At 37.6% G+C, this 19,857-nt stretch overlaps 1 protein-coding gene and 1 long non-coding RNA gene across 2 annotated transcripts; one reads left to right on the top strand and one right to left on the bottom strand.

Annotated features, from left to right (window-relative positions):
* Positions 1-62: 62 nt before the first annotated feature.
* LOC111250691 (xylosyl- and glucuronyltransferase LARGE1-like) lies at positions 63-8,588 on the top strand. Its single transcript, XM_022806294.2, has 8 exons — positions 63-519; positions 2,333-2,674; positions 3,163-3,359; positions 3,469-3,576; positions 3,859-4,068; positions 4,658-4,835; positions 5,141-5,240; positions 5,872-8,588. Exons 1-8 carry the CDS (start codon positions 63-65, stop codon positions 6,002-6,004), a joined length of 1,725 nt encoding a protein of 574 aa, XP_022662029.1. The 3' UTR covers positions 6,005-8,588.
* On the bottom strand, positions 6,586-15,322 carry LOC111250694 (uncharacterized). Its single transcript, XR_002673476.2, has 3 exons — positions 15,042-15,322; positions 9,057-9,154; positions 6,586-6,725 (listed from the first exon to the last, which is right to left on the bottom strand). It is a non-coding gene; the product is annotated as an uncharacterized LOC111250694 (long non-coding RNA).
* Between the last annotated feature and the right edge of the window lie 4,535 nt (positions 15,323-19,857).

Raw genomic sequence — 19,857 nt, forward strand, 5'->3', positions numbered from 1 at the left:
GTATCACGGATAGCACTCCATACCCTATCCCCACCGAAGATCAACTACACGGATACTTAAAAATGCTACTACATCATCAAAGACCACCAAGAGCGTACAAAGGTTATAGTTTATCATCTACAACAGTTATGCGCGTTTACCTCGTTCTATTGGCCAACGTGGCAATTTTCGATGCTGAGACTACATCTGAAGGCTACCTTCCTAAGAGTAATAAGCCCGAAATCATCAGTGGTAATCTAATTGACCATCTAAAGAAACACAACAATCTTCTTCGAGCTGATCGCTGGTGGCCAGACCAGAGTCCGGTGGATTGGTCTGTTCAGTGTCACTACCCAGCTACCCCACAAACCGACTCGTCTACGTCATTCTGTGTTCGGACCCTTCAGATCAATTGTAGGCCATCTTCAGTTCGCGCTGTCTACCAAAATGTCGTCTTCAAATCGCCAGTTGAACAGATTTCGCTGAGTGTACGTGCGAGAGGCGAACAGCTGGACCCTGCGGCCACCGCCTCGTTTATGGGTGTGTATTAGGGTTCGCTTTTGTGATGCAGCACGCTATTTTGACGTGGATGCATGTGTCAATGAATTTTTACTCTATTTAGATTGAGTCGGGTGTTCCATAGCGCACATTTAATGTATATTCAGTAAATATTATATATACGCTAGTAAACTATAATTAAGATAAGAATAAACGGCGTTCACTTAGTGAGGTGAACTTATGATGAGATTATCAACCTTCGCAATTTCAGATTTAGTTCAAATATATCGAACTTATACCTTCGGTAACTTCGTTGCAAAGCAAAAACGGTACCATCTATGTGACACAAAATTATACTGTAATCATAAATTTATTCAAAAGGGTAGAGCCAAGGCTTTTAAATATACCCTATTGTATATTGTGTCGACCTCCACAGCTCCTGTTTTCCTGAGGTCGTATCTCCATCTTAATCACAGCGTTCCGCTAATAAAGGACAAGTCTTTGATTATAGCGCATCGTCATATACTAAATTGAATAAAACAAGATGTTAATGGGTCTAGAGTGGAATGATACATCACTTCGCCTTTGAAATTATTTTATTATGCAGTAATGTGATTGGATATTTGTGAGCATTATTTCCTTATTTAGACAACCATTGGTATACAAATGAGGCTCACTAAGTTGTCTGAAAGCCTCTTGGCGGCTTAACATTAGGAGCTTTCCTCGAAGACGCTAATGTTTTAAGGAGGTCTCCAGAACCCTTATTTTTCACTTTATAGTTGGTAAGCCCATTGTTGTCGCCTTCTCAAGACACGTGTACGGCGCAGAGCATTTGAAAACATTAGTTTTATTCGCATTAGTTATAAATGAAGGTTTAAATAAATAAATGAAAGTTAATCATTTTATCGGTTGAACTAAAAAAAAAACCGAGGTGGACTGGTAGCATAGCTAAAAAAACATTTGAAGGTCAAGTATAAATCTTCGACGGCATTGTCTAAATCTGCATAAACACCCAGCTACGTGACTTGGTACATGGCTATAGCTACGTATAAAAAATGACACAAGTGTTACGTAATTGGGTGAATAAAAAAGTTAAACTGAATGTGTTTTCGGGTTGTAAAAGCAATAGAATGGCAGGTATTGTTGTTTGCTTTTGGTAATAATCACTGTGTGTAAGGATATTATAGCTTTAAGAAGAACGATAATTTTATATAAGGGGCAGGAAATATGAAATTGGGTATTGCCTTATAGAGTTGACCTAAGATGTGTGTCAACCCCCCATTCTTGGCTGGTTCTAGGGTTTTCAATCCTCCGGCGAACTCTATCGTGGCACCACTTCAGACTTACTTTTCTTAAATCAATTGAACCTGCCTTTGTCACTATATTAATCTTTATTCGGTACATTCTCTTATTTCTCGATTTGTCATCATTCTGCCGAATGTTTTTTATGGTAAAATATTTGCAACAACTGTCGGCATCTTGTTCAACATGATGTTTTAATAACCTCAAAAAGCTGCACTGTCCTATATTCAATATTTGACGACATGTTTATTAGGACTCTGGTATAACCGATTTTCGTTGTATTTAATACAACATACAGGTTTACATCAAGAACGGTATTTAAAGCTGTGAAGTATATATATATATATATATATATATATATATATATATATATATATATATATATATATGCTGTTGACCATCAGGGTTTTAGTTTGAAAAATCTGAATATATGAGGTAAGATTTGTAAAGAGCAGTGCTGAGAATCAGGATGAGTGTAATTTGAACATATTCAGTTGAGTATTGTTATCAAAATATATTATGAAATACTTTAGTTGATTCGGTCTTATTTTAGGTCTTTTGGCACTTGTGGAACTGGCAGAACCTTCGCCTCCCGTATTTGTTGATGTTGAAGTCGATTCAAGTCGACTTTCGGCGCGCTCAAATGATGAGCCACTTTTAGTATCTAGCGTATATCGTGCTCCAGCCGGTGCCGGTGGGGTTCAGTCAGTGACAGTAATGGCGGGGTGCCAGGGCTACGTCGGTACGGTGCTTCTATCAGAAATGCGTTTAGATGCTGAGAGCAAAGGTGTCTCTATCGAAGGTGGCCCCTGCCAGGAGAGTCACGAGGAAGGAAGCAAAACGAAATCTAGAGATCGGAATCTTACCGTGTCAGCAAAGCCTGTGTACTTACTGGGTACGTGTGACTTTCTTTGATTACTAGAAGATTTGACCTTGGTAGTAGAAATTGTTTTTTTTTCTAGTTTATTGTTTCTCTGAAAATTGTTTCTATGAGATAACAATAAAGAGCAGTTGAATTGTAAATATGGTCTGGTGTCTCGCTTTATGCGAGTGCTAACAACGTTATTAGTTTTAGTCACGAGTTTAGGGGCTCATTTCAGAATGGTCATGTAAGTTGGCTTAAATCGGTAAACAACACGATGGCTTGGACGGCTAAACTCTGGCTGAAAAAAGCCAGAATGCAGTTGGTTAAAGCCTCGCTATTGGTATATAGGATGCAATAAGTGTGCTTAAATAAGGAACCAAACGACTTAAATTAGTAAGATAGTATCATTTGAAGAACACATGCATGAATGAGTATTCCAAATAAGAGCTTGCCAATACCAAATGTTCTAATTTATTTGTGCCTGTATTAATAACTAGAAATCCGATTTACTGCATTAGGCGAGCCGCACTCTGAAGGTTTCAGAGGTCTCCGTGATGACGTTTCATTGGTAACTCAGGTGTCGATGGATCGATTAGGTGTTCTAGAGCACACACTCGATCAGTGGGATACTCCTGTATCACTGGTCATCTACGCTCCACTTAAAGATGGAAGGCCTTCTGGTGACGATTGGCAACGCTTGTACATCTCCAAAAAGGTTAACTAGAGATATATATATGTGTATGCTGGCGATGCATTAGTATCAGCACACATTTCATATATATATATATATATATATATGTAATCCAACGTATTATATTTCCTAGGTCACGGCGTTTAAGTTGCATCCGTCTAGCGTGGTGAGTCTTGTCTACTCTGTAGATAAAGGGGAGCAGTACCCCATCAACGCTCTTAGAAACATCGCCATACGACAGGTACATAAAAGAATTGGTGTACTCGTTTCGGTAAATTCTATCTATGCATCATACTCGCTTTTGATTATCAGTCGAAAATTTATGCTTTTGTTATTTTTACCAACCTTCTTGTTAGACAATGCGCTTTTTCGTCATGGGCCAAAGGCTTAGCTCTAAGCGAAATGGCTCGACCCGTAGTACTATTCCATACGCCATACTTGTTCTATGAGATGCTGTGATAAACGGGGCGTACTTATAAATTCGAAGATTAACGTGCTTGTAACGAACGGTTCGTTGAATTAGGCACATTCACGCTTCCTGCTTCTCGCCGATGCAGATTTCCAGCCATCGCCTGACCTAGCTAGGCGAGTTCTTCCTTTAGCCCGTGACCGAAGCAGAATTTCATCGCGTGCGTCTATCATTGTCCCAGCTTTCGAGTACGCGGATGTTCCCCACAAAAGCGATGTAGTGGCTGCCAACAAGCAAGAACTTATGCAGCTTATACATGCGCAGGTATTAAGACAAATGTATTAGTGTTGTTTTAAAGCGGAGACTTAACATAGCTATTGGAATTCCAACGTCTGAAAACTGTAAATAAGTCACGAAGTGGTTCTGACGTCGATTCTTTTCACCGTGAATCTTTTACGTTTAAATTATTGTAGAACATAAGTGGCGCGCGTTTTACCAGTGTAGTTCGAACTAGTATTAAGAATTATAATCTAGGAATAAGAAACGTGTAATCTTTGCAGGGTTCTGCCAGTAATTTTGTGCTGACTTTTCTGTTTACGCAGAGGGTAGCAAATCTTACTTGTTTACATAGAAATCATGGATTTGTTTGTTCACTGTTATTACACACTGTTACACACTAATTTTTTACTGAGAACAGCACTGCACGTTTATCACAAGTGTGTGGATCGAATAAACGTTCCACTCACACTTTGATAATAAAAAAAAGTTGGGTAAAACAACTACAGGAGTAGATTTGGCTCTGTGTGTACTGCTTCAGAACGTTATGAGCACCCCTTAGGTGCCCCAAGATGGCTAGCTTTCGGTATTCGAGCTACATGTTCTATTGAGATTTTTGTTCATTACTGTCCTATAGGGTATTGTATCGCCTTTTCGCCGTAAGGAATCGCCACAGTCACACGCCGCAACAGATTACTGGCGGTGGTATACAGCCTCGGAGGCATACGAAGTAAAACCATCCTCTGATAAGTTTGAGCCATATCTGGTTGTCGAGAAAAATGCACATTTACCTCTCTACTGGGAGAAATTTACTGGTAGGTTCTGGACTGTAACTTATTACAGTATATTTGTGTGTCAACAAGTAATATTATAAAAAAACACTTTCACAGTTAAATGTCCATTTATAATAATAAATTAAGAAAATGAAATAGATTATTTCTGTTTATATGTATAAGCTCATCATAGAAAAATTTAGTCTTTCTATATATAAATAGTATCTGGTTTCACGTCAATGAGTGCATATGCTTCTACGTAGTCACAAAACTAGGTTTCTATAGATTTGTTTTAAAATTTATTTTTACTCGCACTCACTATTGTCGATTTTGTCAATACATTTCAGGTTATGGAATGAATAAAATAAGCCATATGTCTGAACTTCGCGTAGCAGGATACAAATTTTGGGTGGCACCGGACGTTTGGCTCATTCACGTACCTCACAGGTGTATACTAACGACAAAATCTCAAAAATCTTTTACTCAGACTTAAATATATTAAATACACAAGGACATTTTTTCTGCAGATATAGCAGCATAGAGTAATTGTATTTTATACACCATAGCTCTCAATCAATTTTTATTTAAAGATTATATTTAGTTGTAACAATAGAAAGAGCAGTTGAGCTGATTACTAACATAATACATAATCATATGAAAACACGAAGACAATTTTAAAGCAGAAATCATGCTTTCATTGCTTCACATCGCAGTTTTTGAAGCTTTACACGATTGACAGAACTACGTTATTATTAATAACTACATTATTTTAATAGTATTTGTTAGTTTCTTCTTTAGCTGGGCTTAATTGCAAGCTACTTTTGAGCATTCAGTAAATATACATTATAACAGCTATACTGCTTTATGCTGCTTTGTTGTGCTGTAAGCTATCTAAGTCAAATTATTATTTTTATTTCTACTATTTTTATTGTTATTTTCCTTTTCTTACAATTTTTATTTACATGTCGAATTGTAGGTATGTTACAAGAATTTGATAAATCTTGTTTAATTATTAGAATACATTTTCGTATTCTTACTAGGCATCTAATAAAATATTGTATTTTTGTTCTATCTCCAGGCTTTCAACGCATTTCGCTGATCATCTTCAAAATGCCACTTATCGACTAGCTAACAGAGCTCTACGCTTCGAATTTCTTCACTATCTTCGACGAAAATACCATCTTGATTGCAACGACGAGCGAGCTCTTTGATCACGCAATAGCTTGTGCAGACTTAGTTCTGAAGTTATATCCTCGAGTGTGCTACTCTTCAGCCCTTTTCAGGAAGAGGGTTTTTAACAGCAATAAGGCTGTATGGACAACTGAAGTTAAGATTCTCCTAAAAGTCCTAAAACAACTTCAAAGTAACATAGTCGTCATATAAAGAGGGATATACATACAAATATATCTCAAACAATACAATATGAACAAATTCCGCAAATAGTCTGGTCTTACTCCAGAAATATGTACCGCACCTAAGAGCCGCTATAAACTTTAGTGTCCTTCGACTTCTCTCAACTATATTTAGTCTGTAGGTGTTCGAGGATAAATATGAATAAGGACATCTAGGTATGCGGTAGCACTAGTAATTATGACAAAACTTCACCTGGGTACTATCGTTATGTAGGTAAACACGTGGATCATTAATTATTTCATGTCGGGGAACCTTGGGTAAACAAGAATCAATTATCTAATGTAATTTAACGATTTTCAACCTAAAATCGTCTCATAGCCACTGGTCTCTGATGAAAAACCGTTTTGAACAACACTTTTTCGTGAGGGTCGACGGTCAAGAGTATCAAGATGGGGACATTTCTTACAAACGGCTTTAGTGTACGATGAATTTACCATTACCGCAGTTACGTTGAGGATTGTTTGGACAAATTGTTCATTATTTGTCATTTACCGCTGATTCAAAAACGTATCTTTATCTCTGAAATTTCAGATGCAGATTAAGAAATGTACTTTTTTAACACGAGGTAATGCCGGCACATATAGTAGAAGTGCACGAGTACGATTTATGCAAGCTTTATTACTTATAGCGGGTTGTTTTTAGTAAGTCCAATCTTTAACCCCATCTCTTCGAATGCACCAGTTGATCATTTGTGTCTGGACAATTATATATAATATGTTCTTTGGCTTGAGCATGCTAGAGACAAATGAAACTAATACACAAACACTATTTTGAAAAGTGAAAACCTGAAGACGCTAAATTAGAGAAACTTTGGTGCTTGGACCTTGGTCCACAGACGCACCTATTTTTTATAAACTAGCTTCGATTGTTGAAACTCTTTTGAAAAAAAAAACGTGTGCAGTTTTTGTACAAAAAAAACTTCAACAATCATAGCTTAAAATTTCAAATAAAAAATCGGTCTTTTGTTCTAAGTCACTCTATTTTAAGGCGGTATAATTTCGTATTAAACTCATGAATGATTTGCTTGTATTTCTCACGTTGTTTGCTCTGATATGAAAGGTTGCAGCTAACACTAGTACAAGAAGTGGTTCTTTTAAAGCACAAAATTTTCAGGAAAACCTTGGTAAATAGAAAACTTGGTGTCTAACATATTTTTTGGTTAAAGAAGCTTATTCGGGCAAAAAATACTTAACGGTTAGGCAGAGCTTTTTTGCTAAAAAGGGTCCTCCACTTAAAAAATGTCTAGAAAAAAATCGTATTGCTGAGGTGGTTCCCTGGCCAAGGAAGAATTTTGCCTTGAGACCATTGTTTCGACAATGTGGTTAAGGAAGATCGGGTACCTAGAGAAGGTTTACTGGCTAAGAAGACCAATTAAAAAAAGATCAAACAAAGACCTCAGAGTGAGAAAGAGATTTAAAATTGTCCATAATGAAGACAAGTAGTTCACAATTACAAATAGATCTTTACTAAGACACGGCAAAACATAGGAGTCTCAGTGCCAATAGGCTCTAGCTTCATCAAAAAGTATTCGACGTATACCATTCAAGTGATAGCAGTAAGGAAGCAAAATCATTAGAAAGAACTTGACGTAAAGCTCGTGGGCTGAGCTGGGACAAAAAGTCGGTATAAAACTGCTATTGGCTTCTTTAAGCAACATTCACTTGAAATTTACTTATTGCATACTATTTTAAGTCACTACTAAATTTCAAGCCATTGAATAAGACAGAAGTGTAATTGTATCTTCGTTTGCTAACGAATTTGATTTCAGTATTCGCATTCTAAGTGTGTACAGCATGTCACTGTTACAAGTGACACTATCGTCACACAGAATTGGTAAATATACACTAAACCATGTTAGATTTTGAAAAATACAGATATGTCTCAATAAAGGTATAAGGGTGATACGCAAACAATGTATGCAGATATCAATTACAGTGCTGCGACATTCCTTTTTGTTGTTGATCTGTTTATAAGGTTGATTAACTCTTACAAATACAATTTGCGTACATTTTAATACGCAGCCTTTGCAATTGGGGTTTCCAGTTATTGTACAACTAAGTAATTCAATGTTAAGGAAGGGACACGTGGCTTCGTAGGTAAACGACAACGCATTTAAAATTGTCGCACCTGACCTGCATGTTATAGACTGCTACTCACATTGTAATCTTTAGTTTTTATATTTTATTAGAGATTTGTTATAGAGACTACGCATTGAAACGACATATTCGATGATGTGAAAGCATCGATATGCTAATCATGTCAATAAATAAGTAATAGCCAGCAAGAAACAGCACTATTTTTACAAAAAACTTTACTTGTTAAGTGTTGAATGGTAGCGACACTATGGAGTATTGTAGAGTAATAAACACATTTATTAACCAATATTATCATATGTTTTTTTAAATATAAACACTAATACATGGATGACATAGCTAATTGACCCCTCCGCTTCCCAATACATAAATAATATGCAAGCCTATCGTTCAGGCGGGATGAAAAATACGCTCCAATATCTAGTAAAGTAAAATGGCGGCAGTGTATTTTAGTAAATATAATAGTACAACTACTTTAACTGCGTAGAATTTGCTGCCTTCGTCATTATGTATTCCAACCGGAAGAGTCTGCTTCCGCCGATAAGCCAGCGGACTACTTGGGATGTCATCGTTGCATGTTTACCAGTGAATATAAGAGTTTACTCATTGCTTTTGATTCGTCAACAAATTAGCTACGTAGCTTGTCGACAACATAAGCGGATACTTTGGCATGATATTCACGATCTTCAGCATTTACAGCCAACTGAACGAAAATACGACCATGTAGAATTCGAACCAGATCTCTTGAAGGGCTTACCCTGAGCTTTGCTCTCGGCTATAGCTGCCAGCCGATATCACGATTAGTGCCTCTGCATATTTTCTTCAACCCGACCTCCCGCGAACACGTTTGCCCATCTGTAATGGTACCATGCGTAACCAGAGGCGCTTCGTTAAACGCATCGGTAACTTCTTATTCGCTATGGAGTTCTCCAAAATTCAGGTGCAATTTACGTAACATCAAATGGCAGCAGATAAAAAGGTCGACGTAAGGAATAGAAAGGCAACATAATCGAAAATCCTATTGAGTAATCCAAATGCTGTTTGCCAAATAAAATATCATTCAGAAGAAGCCACAGTGAAGAAGCCATAATGGGTTCGAGTTTACAAAGGACCTCAGTTTACCATTCGAGTTACTGGTTAGTTTCGATTCATCTAGAAACCTATTATTTGCTATTGGTTGTATCTGAGGTTTGCTCTACAAAGAAATAAATCCAAATAGCTTGCGAGTAAACCTATTAATCCAACGCAAGAAGTCCAGTTACTTCGATCAAGAAAGATAATTTATTGTAAAGAGGGTACCGTTATGCTCGTTAAATAATAAGATTCATTTATGATGAACGAACTCTGCGACTTAAACAAATACTTATTTGTCGTTTTCTATTAACTTGAAATTGAGTGTCAATCAAACACTACATATTTGTCTTCACCTTCGTCGAAAACGATAAAAGCGTTGAAAATAACTTTTTCCTCATCCATGCCTGCCATTTTGTAACCAAAAATTTACAGAGATTGCGCAAAGTTGATAACGCTCGTTACATCTCTGAGCATTTCTTCTACGTTGCAATTACAATACAGCCCATTTGACCAAAGGATGTTTTGATATTGCTTTTTGATAAGAAACCTAGGAAAAAAAATTATATATAAAACGTTGAAATGCTTCCTATATTTCTAAGTGACACTCATGACCACTCCTCTGGGTGAAAAAAAAAACCCTCGATATTACCATTGATCTAGCTTCTTCGAAGTCTTGTGCAAGATGGGGCCGTGCTGAACTTAACTGGCGTTTCGCAAAAAGAGCCTTTTTATAGTTAAGAGGAGAATGGTTATCAATAGATTTACGAAGCCGTAAAGTAACTATTTAAATGGCTCTTGTAACTGTTAGCTTTTTTGCTTTTCCTCTTTTTCGATAAAACCTTTGTCATCATGTGTCGCGTGTTGAAATTAACTAAATATTTTGAGCATCTCATCCGATCACCAATACCGAACGAAGCGTGTTCAAGCTCAGATTCGAACCCATACCGTCATCTTTTCCTCAGGTTTAGCAGACAAACATCATGGAAACAACAATGAGATACGAATCATGGCATACTCTTGGTTTCTCGTAGTTATTACGGAGACGCGCGAAAAGGTTCGCACATTAACCACTTAGACTACTGTAGAATATTGTGGAACTTGCCGAATAAATTCTTTGATAGTATCCCATTAAATTTATTTTAGAAGAAAGCCTTTCAAGTTCGCGTACCATGACTCTAGGCAGCCTTATTAAATTGGGGGGTGTAAACACTAGATAATTATCATCGATGCCGTACCATCCTTTTCCCAATCAATTGAAGCTAAGATTTCCTTAAACTCAGCTATCTGGTTCTGCGTAACCATGGCGGACATGTTAAAGTCGAATTTTAATCAACCGAGGAAGTCAGTTTTCCAACAGCTGAGGTCAGCTCTAAATCAGCAGCAGCAACTGTTGCTGCGGGGCTTGTCTCTTCAGTAGATGTACGGGCATCGTCGTTTAGATCTGAAACTTTAGCATTAATTATCAGCAGGGATTTGCTCGTAATTTACTAATCCGAGGAAGGTTAGCTAGAAGAAGGTTAAGATAAGATTACATTCAACGAATGATGGGTAAACAATGTTAGACCCTACATTTATCAGAGCTTTTTGACTTGTTTTGTAATTCCAAAGGAGATACGGTTAATTCTAAATAGTATGTACGTTTGGTTTAATGAATATTCCAGTTACACTTAATTTTCTAAACGCCTTCAAGAGAAATAATTTCGAGCCGTTAATAATTTTTGATAAATTTTTTCAATAAAAATAATTTTTGAAATATATTTGTACTCGACTGTGATTTGTGATCGTGTTCTTAAAATGGTTAGGAAATATCTGTCGCTCAATGGAAGGAATCTCTACTTATGCTCCAGAATGAAGCCGTTCGAGATTTTGTATTAAATGAAAGCATTCGTTTAGTTGGTCTTGTATAAAAGCAAATAAGACCTATTAAATTTAAGATCAATCGCCATTTCCTGTTTTCTTCTTACTCCCTACATAGACTTAGTGAGATTAAGGAGCACTTCGGAAATTAATTTCTAACGGCAATTAAGGCGTGTGTGGTAAGCCAAACAAAGGACTTTTGACCGTAGCTGATCGTAAGCCAAGAGTGCCTTGGCATGATGTATTTGTTGTAAAGCTTGAATCAGTAACCTTTGACTTGACAACCCAGTGCGCATATATTCTGTCAATATGCACCCTCTAATGTACATATACCTTATGAGAAACTTTTCAATAGTACATACTATTTTTTTATGATTGCTAACGTTACACAGTTAAGCTTGAGCACCAGCTACATATAACAGTTGAAAAGCAACTTCGTGTTTACATAGTAAATGAGACAAGCCGTTGTTACTAAATCTAATCTCTCTTCTTGTTTCTCGCCGAAAAAGCAGACGGGATTAGCAGTCTTAAAAAGAACGCCCGTTAAAGACAGGTCGAAGCGTCTTAGTTCAGTATGCAAAGCCAATCGTGTGCCAGTCGAGTCGTTTGAAGAGCGTTATCAATAGGTTCACCCTCTATTATAGAATCACAGCGCTTTCGAGCTACTTATGTTTGACTCTTTCTGTTGTCTTCAGAATCTGTTTTTTAGCTTTCTACATCAGTCAGGCTTAGTCACAGACACTCCGGAATTATCAGGTAAACTTTTTGTTGGCGTCCTGCACATATTTTACTACACAGAACACTGAATTTCACTGGATGTGGATAATAAAGAGAGCAGTTACTTAACAGGCTAGGAGGTAAATTTGTTGTCACTGCATTAGTTGTTGATAACAGAAGGTCAATTTTTCTAAGTAGAATTTATTTAGCTTTATGTTTATTAATGACACATGTGTGAATTCGTTGTTGAAGAGGTTTTTAGAATATTTAAAAATCGTGCGAAGTATATGGAAAATAATTATCTGTAGCTATCCGTATCAATTATCCGTAGTTTACACCGTATTCAATTATCAGGTAAAGAAGCGATATTGATCATCCCTCTGCACAGGTCACCTTTATGGACCAGCAATTTCATCGCCACTTCGGTAAATTGGCATTGTCAATGTCCTCATGTCACGATTTAAGTGATCAAAAGTTTACCTGACTTCTTCGGATTTTGTAATAAGATATAATCGGAGCACATGCGGCGATTCTTCTCTCTCTCTCTCCCTCTCTCTCTCTCTCTCTCTCTCTCTCTCTCTCTATATATATATATATATATATATATATATATATATATATATATATATATATATATATAGTTGAGTCAGGTCAGACCAAATAGCGCTCTAGAACCGTTGCCTTACAGAAAAATTATTTCCATTATTGATCAATGAAGAATTAATCACCTTAGTCTGACCTACAAGAATGGGAGGCTTTAGTTACCCCCATTGTCTTTCTTATGTCTTTGCTTCATTGAATTTTTTACTATATGGTAGTACAACTAATGCTGTTAATGTTTGTTCGTTGTTTCGTTTCCTCCACTGTTGCGTGGACACTCTCTTATTTATTGTGTCGTCTTTAGTATCGCTCTGTAAATCGGTTGACGATGACTTTGGAGGCTAGAGAGCAAAAGTGCCAATGGTATGTGCTCGAAAGAGGCTACTAGTTAGGGGACCAGTTGTAATAACAGCTTTTTCTTTCCTTTCCGTTCCACACGTCTTCGTTTTCATTTTTATCCTCTGTTCTACCAAAACTTGCTATTCGCTTATATGCAGCGTTAACTCTATTTCGACTAGAGGTCTATCAGTGGACCATTTCGTCTGGCATCGCGTGACCAAAGCGCGCAGTAGCATCGCGTTGATCTCGTCAACTCATTTCGTATTGTCCTTTACTCCCTCTACTGAACAGTAGCTCGCTGAACCAAACTCCTGTTAGCGGCCCCAACCGCTGTGTTGGTCTGTGTAACTCTACAGTGAGTCAGCAACTCAGTCGTTGCTAGCATTAGCGGCTGCTGCTGTCGGCCTAGGCTTCCTCAACATACGACCGAACAGGCTGGGCCTTATGGGCCTCACACATTGGAAGAAACGAGACTTACGTGAATTTCTACCCAATGAGCCAACAGGGCAGGCGGTTGGCGGCCATGCTTCCGAAATTGTACCTGGCTAGTATTCAGTTTATAAGGGTGATGCTTCGCGGCTATCAGACAACGCGCGGCTAAAAGCATCAGGCTAGGTCATTAATATCGAATGAGCCTTTGTTCACTTTTGATTTAAGTTTACTGGTTTAGAAAGTTCAATGCAAATCGCGACGTGTTGAATCGCTCATTTCTTATAGAGAAGCAAAATGTTAGCAGATATTTATTAAAGTAAAATTGGATGAACTGAAAACCCGCAGATAAACGGCGTGTACATACCGATAGCTTACATTTATTCGTACACATGTGTGAATTTTATTGTGTAATCTGTACATGTGCATTGTTTAATGAAGGGGCTAGGGAGCTGATAGGGATATTTGTTTACTTGCCGCTGGCGGTTTTCATTTTGTAATTTGTTAAACATTTCCGAACCGTTAAAACGAAAGGTCGAGAAGACATTTCCCGTAGGATTTCGAATAAAGCAGAACCATTTGAGAAAAATGAATGGCGCTCGATATTAACGTTAGAAGTGAATTAAGAAGTTCTAATGTGTTTCTGCATGACGCCGGCGCGTCCTTTTTATTTGGAAAGCTAGAACAACTTATAGACAACCGCCAACATGCGGTATTAAAGAAATACCGAAACAGATCATTTTTTTGAAGCTGGTTATAGTTAACATGTACCAGTATCTACATATTGATATATAGCATCAGAAGATCATCAGCTGAAGCTTATTCCTTCAATTCTTGTTTATAAAAATATTTGCAACACATTTTGAGCCCGTTAGCCCAGAACATGTACATAAATAATGCTATTCTGCCACTCGCTGCTAGGAGTTTAAATCGATTATTTGTTCCGTAAGGCTAACCTAATTGTTTTGTAGTTGAGTCACTCTATTCAGTACATGACACCTTTTAGATTTATTTAAAAACTGTAGTATAATGAAAACTTACTGCGTTCGAAGACTTATCAAAGATTTAAGATAAAAAAAAATTAATCAGAATAAACTAAATTTTTTATATTTGTAAAGTATATCGTGTTATGTAAGGGTGTTCTAGAAGCTTACGGACTAAAAAATTTTAACAGCTCCGAATTGATAACATTCAGTCGTCATAACTGTGAACCAGTGAGTAACGCAATCAAAACAAGCAAGAAATCTAAATAGATTTTAGTGATTTCATTGGTAGAAGAAAACAGCTAATTACCAACGCACTTATTCGTGGTAAGTGACTAAAATTAATAGAACTCCTCCATTTGTAAAAATAATTATAGGTCAAATAAATGAATATCTTTGATGGGCTATTGTGAAGAATTTCTGTGTATACCTTCAAATCATTAAAATATATGCAGGACACCTCGATAACTATAGCCCTAGATCAAGTTAAATAATTAAAAAACCAGTTTTGGTGTGCTCTTTCGATCTCCACTTTGCGACGTTATTTTGACGAACAACAACTTGACATAATAGCCAATGGATTTTATATAAATAATATATATAAATTTATCTTAAAGATAGGGATTAGATCAAACTCAGTCTAATGCTGTTGTTAAACGATACATAAAGCGGAAAACCATCAGGACTATATGTTTGTAGGTCGAAAAGACCCACATCGAATGCAAAACGCATTTTAAAGTTACCTGATATTATGCGAGCATGCGATCATCATGCGACTAGAGCGGTGCCTACTCGAGATTTGGCCTTTTTCTCAATGTTTCGCTTCGCAGTTCTTTTTCGATGTTGCAAATTTTTGTCCGTCTGAGCATAGATAGGAAAGACACTATCTCCGGTTGGCCAGACCAGACCAGGTGAGCTGCCCCTTCGTAGTGTGGACAGGTACTAAGCCTTGGTCTTGCCAAAGAAAGGACGCCTTTTAGGGTTTTTGAGTAGTTCAGGGTAGTCAGCCGCGAAGGGCGATTTGCTTCTATAGTTTACTGCACTCCCTGTAGCTATTATACTGCTCGTATGGTTGCCCCTGTGTCTTAGGAAGACCTAAGACGATCAGTAATACCAGTCAAGCAAAGCGTGGCAGTGTTTGACCGCTTCTCGTACTATGGGAAACTCAACAGCCTAACTCAAAACGATAGATCGCTGTAAAAAGAACTTAAAAGCATAGAGGCAAAACGACATCCGGTCCTACCTCGCTCGGAAAGAAGGTACTGTGAGTGTTTACGCTTCCTCTGCAACGGACAGGCCTAAAAATAAGGCAGCGTTCTCATTTTGTATTGAACAACCATGTGGCTGCAGACCATAGCTCGAAGCAGTCTAAGCACTGGCAAATTATAGACCAAAAGAATTGGCCGAGGCAGTACAAAAAGGTAAGGCTAATATAAATCTTCAAAAGCGCATTCTGACTGATTAAGATCTCAAGTTCGAATGAGTGATAATATTCCTTTCCATGGTCTACATAGCGGCGCTCGATATTTCTGAATTAATTTTCAAAAATTTAACCTTCGAACAACCAACAGTGTATCAACTATTGTTATAACTTAATAACTCAAACGATGCATTTTCCCTAGGAAGTAACACGAATATTGCCTCGAAATTCGTCACGATAAGAGAAATTCATTTTATGCAGGAGCAGAACCAGCGCTTTAAAAGTTGAATTAGCCGGTTTTTGGTAAAGTTGTTATACCTAATTATTGCAATTATAACACTTTTAAAAATATTTATCGTTCTAGTAGAGGTTTATCCCATTCATTGTATGAACGGAAACATGTGAAGCGTCTTTAACCAGCAAATATGAATATAACAAGCTACGTCATCGTGTTCAAATTTAGATTAGAAATGTATGCAATGGGTTGCTTTACCGACCATCACCTTGCCTTTGACCGCTATTTCAGCTGGAAAAGATCGTGCAAAGATAACGTTTTATATCGGAGTTGACTTGTGGTACTTGACATTCGAATATCGAATAGATAAACATGGTAGATCTAAGACATTTGGATAGATTTGTCAAAACTCGTTAAATTGAGGTGTTAATGTTTAATTTTGGAAAAAGAAACCGGTGTTAGACTGTTGAGACAATGCTAAAAATTGTACGTTACGAAACGCATACCAAGCTCCTTGGGAGTACCCAGATAAAGATAAATAAGGTAGGAAAGTGGCGCCTTAAATCTAAATTTCATTTTTAGTATTGATTTGGCAAGCAAGATACGACCGATTTCTGACTCGGCAAGGCCTTAGTCGCTATGTCCTTACAGCCACATAACCGCGCTGTTCACTATTCACAACACATTTCATTAAGAGCTTTTGTTAGTACCACCTTAAGATAAAGACGCTCGTCTAATAATCTCATCAAAATTTTTGAAATCTTTCACAGATTTTTTTAACCAAAGGTATTTGGGCAAAAGACCTCAAACGGTCTTCTTTTTTCTGTAACACGTGAAAGTGTACAACGGCAGCATAGACATGTGTACACCACGTAAAGATGTCATGCAACCGCTTAACCTTTTGCTCAAAAGCGTTTTGAAAAATTTGATCACTATAATTTTGGCAAGTTACGTTTGACAGAACATCCAGGGTCGTTCGCAGTCTTGATGTGGCCATTTTAGCAACGAGAGGATTCTAACAGGGCGTCTCATCGACAACATGTGTCACAACGTGTCATAGTAGCATGTTTTGTGAAGATTCGAAGATAACCACAATACGGGGGACGACGACGTCTGCGTGTGTCCGATTACAGTAGCTTATTCAGCACCTCTTACGGATATCTATGGTGCAGCTGCCGTTTGTGGAGAAAGTTGCCATCGTTTATGCCTCGGAGGACTCAGATTGAGAGGGAAGCCTAGACTGGAATCAATGGAAAGGAGAGATCCACAAAGGAACACGGCGCCACGTTCAATGGTTGCATGACTGATCAGTCTTAACAACATATCAATGTCATTCCTGAAGACGAGCGGGGCTAGCTTTGTTGTAAACAATTTTAGCTACGTCGAAATAGCTTAGTTCTCTATTTTGCGAATGATAAGAGATTCGATTCGAGGTGCCCGTTCTCAACACGTGGAGCCTCAGCCGTTGCTAAAGAATGCCTGGAGCTAATTTTAGCATAGAAAACTTACTTAACGTTATGTCAAAAAATAATAATACGATTCAGATACGTCACCGACACTTGCTTGCTGAAGAACGAAGCAGACTCACCATCCGGAATTCACTAAGTTAAATACATTATTTTATTTCCGCAAATTACTTCAAACTACTTAGGTGGGCCACTCGTATTATTAGCTAGAGAGGCATTGCGGTTCATACAGCTTGAGTTATTTTTAGGCAAATAATCCGTGGTCAGATTGAAGCAACAAATCAGCTGTTGTGGCTCTAACTACCTGCTGCGCATCATACCTGTTTTTTTTCTTTTTTTTTTTTTATTATACAGGTCCCATCAAGGCGGCACCCTACATTGACACATTTTCGATTTTGTAAGTCCTACAGGCGACCACCTTATATGGCCCGCGTCAAAAAAATGAATGAAAGACGATTATGTATATGAACGAACTATACCTTGTATAAAATGTCGCGGATCTTCATTTTTTTTATTTTTAAAATAGGCAAACTATTACTCTTAAATGCAATGACACTAAACTTTTTTCAAATCAAAAGCTCAGCTTTTTTTTAACGGCTATGAGCTTTAAGTTACACCACGATCCATAGCTTTTATGAATAAAAATCCTTAGAGATTACGTTTTTAGTAAGAAATTTGACTCATCTCATGTCGAAGAAACGAGCCATACTCTCTCAGAAACCTGTAAAGCAGTCTAATCAAACTAAGGTGGCTCTACTATGATTTTTATTCGAATTGTTGTTAACTTTTTTAACCAGTTTTTTAGTCCTTGTTCATCACTACGTTATCTGCCCATGTAGCTCTTTGCCCACCGTTTGCTGCGACGGTCATTTTCAATGATGTATATCATCAGTATTCTACTCTCGAAATTTCCCATTAAAAATATTTTTCTATAAGGGCTTTTGGGAAGCTGCTGACGACGAAATCTCTAGCTGTCCGATAACAGTCACATTTTGTAATCATTTTTTTATAGCGTTTTACATGTTATCGGTGCGTGACGGACGAATTTTGCAATGGAATAGGAATCGTTACTTAGCTGCCAAGGGGGCACTATGCGGTCAGAAATCGCAGTATGGCAGGATAGTATTTGCCACTAATCAATGATTTAAATTTATTGAAAGATATCAAACGCTAACCAGCGAAACAAACATTGACCCGGAAAAACTGGTTGACGTGAAGTAACCGCCAAAGAATAACAGAGAATAGTGCTTTAGCATGGAAATCGGTCGGAAAAGCTCATCGTGCTTTCCCGAAAATAAGGTCTCGAAAAAAATGCTATCTAATAATAATAAAAAATATAATAAAGATAAATATGATGGCTAAATCATAAAAATAGATGATTTTCGGCAAGCCACACGGTGCCGCGACCGCGGCAGGTTACGAGTTTCCAGCCATAGGGCAGGAAATCTTGACACATATGAAGTTATTTAGCTTTGATGTTTCCGATGCTCCAAGACATAGCTTAGTGCATAGAGTGGACCAAATTTTACATTGCATATCGCCGAAAAGGAACTGCTTAGAACGGGTTCGACAAACGCGTAGGTGTACATTCCTTGTATAACTTAAACTGCATCAACCTACTGTATAATTTGAAGAAAAATGTAGATGTAACATTTGTCTCGGCTTGTACGAGCAATTGAAAAGTCATTATTTCTATCTATACCGGATTTTAGAAATAAGTGATTATTAGCTTCGTTGCTCATACCTATGCTTTGTTTACTTTCGTTTACCTTGTGTATCTTCTGTCCACCTCCTCCCTTGTCAAACGTATATGGAAAACTGTAGTCAATCGGTCATCAAGTTCAACATTATGTGAATATGAATACGTACAATATTTAGCTGTAGTAGTGAATAGTTTAAACATTTTTAGAAATTGAGCCGATTGAATTGGACCCTAACACAGGCCTAAAACCCAACCGTAGCGTAGCAGAGTTTTACAGTGCGCTATAGCCAAAAGCCGAGAAACAGGATGCTCTACACGCTACTGGCCATCTAAAGTGTTTTCGACGAAAAAGATGTTTCCTTCTCCGCTGATGATCTGGCGCCGGCGCGTGTGATCATGTGGTGAAACTCTCCTAACCGGCGCAGAACTGCGACGTAGTGGCCTCGAAACGAAGGCCTCGAGAATACAATGCTTCGCAATGTTCGTTCCGTGTGAAAAGCTTTTTTAGATCTGAACCTAGTGGATACTATTGAAAAATATACTGACTGTAGCGGTACAGCTAAACTATACTAGAGAGGTGAGTTATCTTCTTATTTTAGAAGATACGTTATCCGTTGTAGTAACCGCGTAGATGCAGCCATCGCTAGTTCAAATTTTAGCGTTGACAAGCAATTGTCATGACATCTGGTTACTACGCTGTTTGCTTACTTACCATGACACATATCGTTTTATTTAT

The sequence above is a fragment of the Varroa destructor genome, unplaced genomic scaffold, assembly GCF_002443255.2.
Source record: "Varroa destructor unplaced genomic scaffold, Vdes_3.0 BEIS01000005.1, whole genome shotgun sequence".
Lineage (NCBI taxonomy): Eukaryota > Metazoa > Arthropoda > Arachnida > Mesostigmata > Varroidae > Varroa > Varroa destructor.

Coding starts and splice junctions, on each gene's coding strand:
- LOC111250691 (XM_022806294.2), top strand. CDS start 63: ATGCTACTACATCATCAAAGACCACCAAGAGCGTACAAAGGTTATAGT. Junction 520..2,332: donor GGCCACCGCCTCGTTTATGG/GTGTGTATTAGG, acceptor GTCTTATTTTAG/GTCTTTTGGCACTTGTGGAA. Junction 3,577..3,858: donor GAAACATCGCCATACGACAG/GTACATAAAAGA, acceptor TCGTTGAATTAG/GCACATTCACGCTTCCTGCT.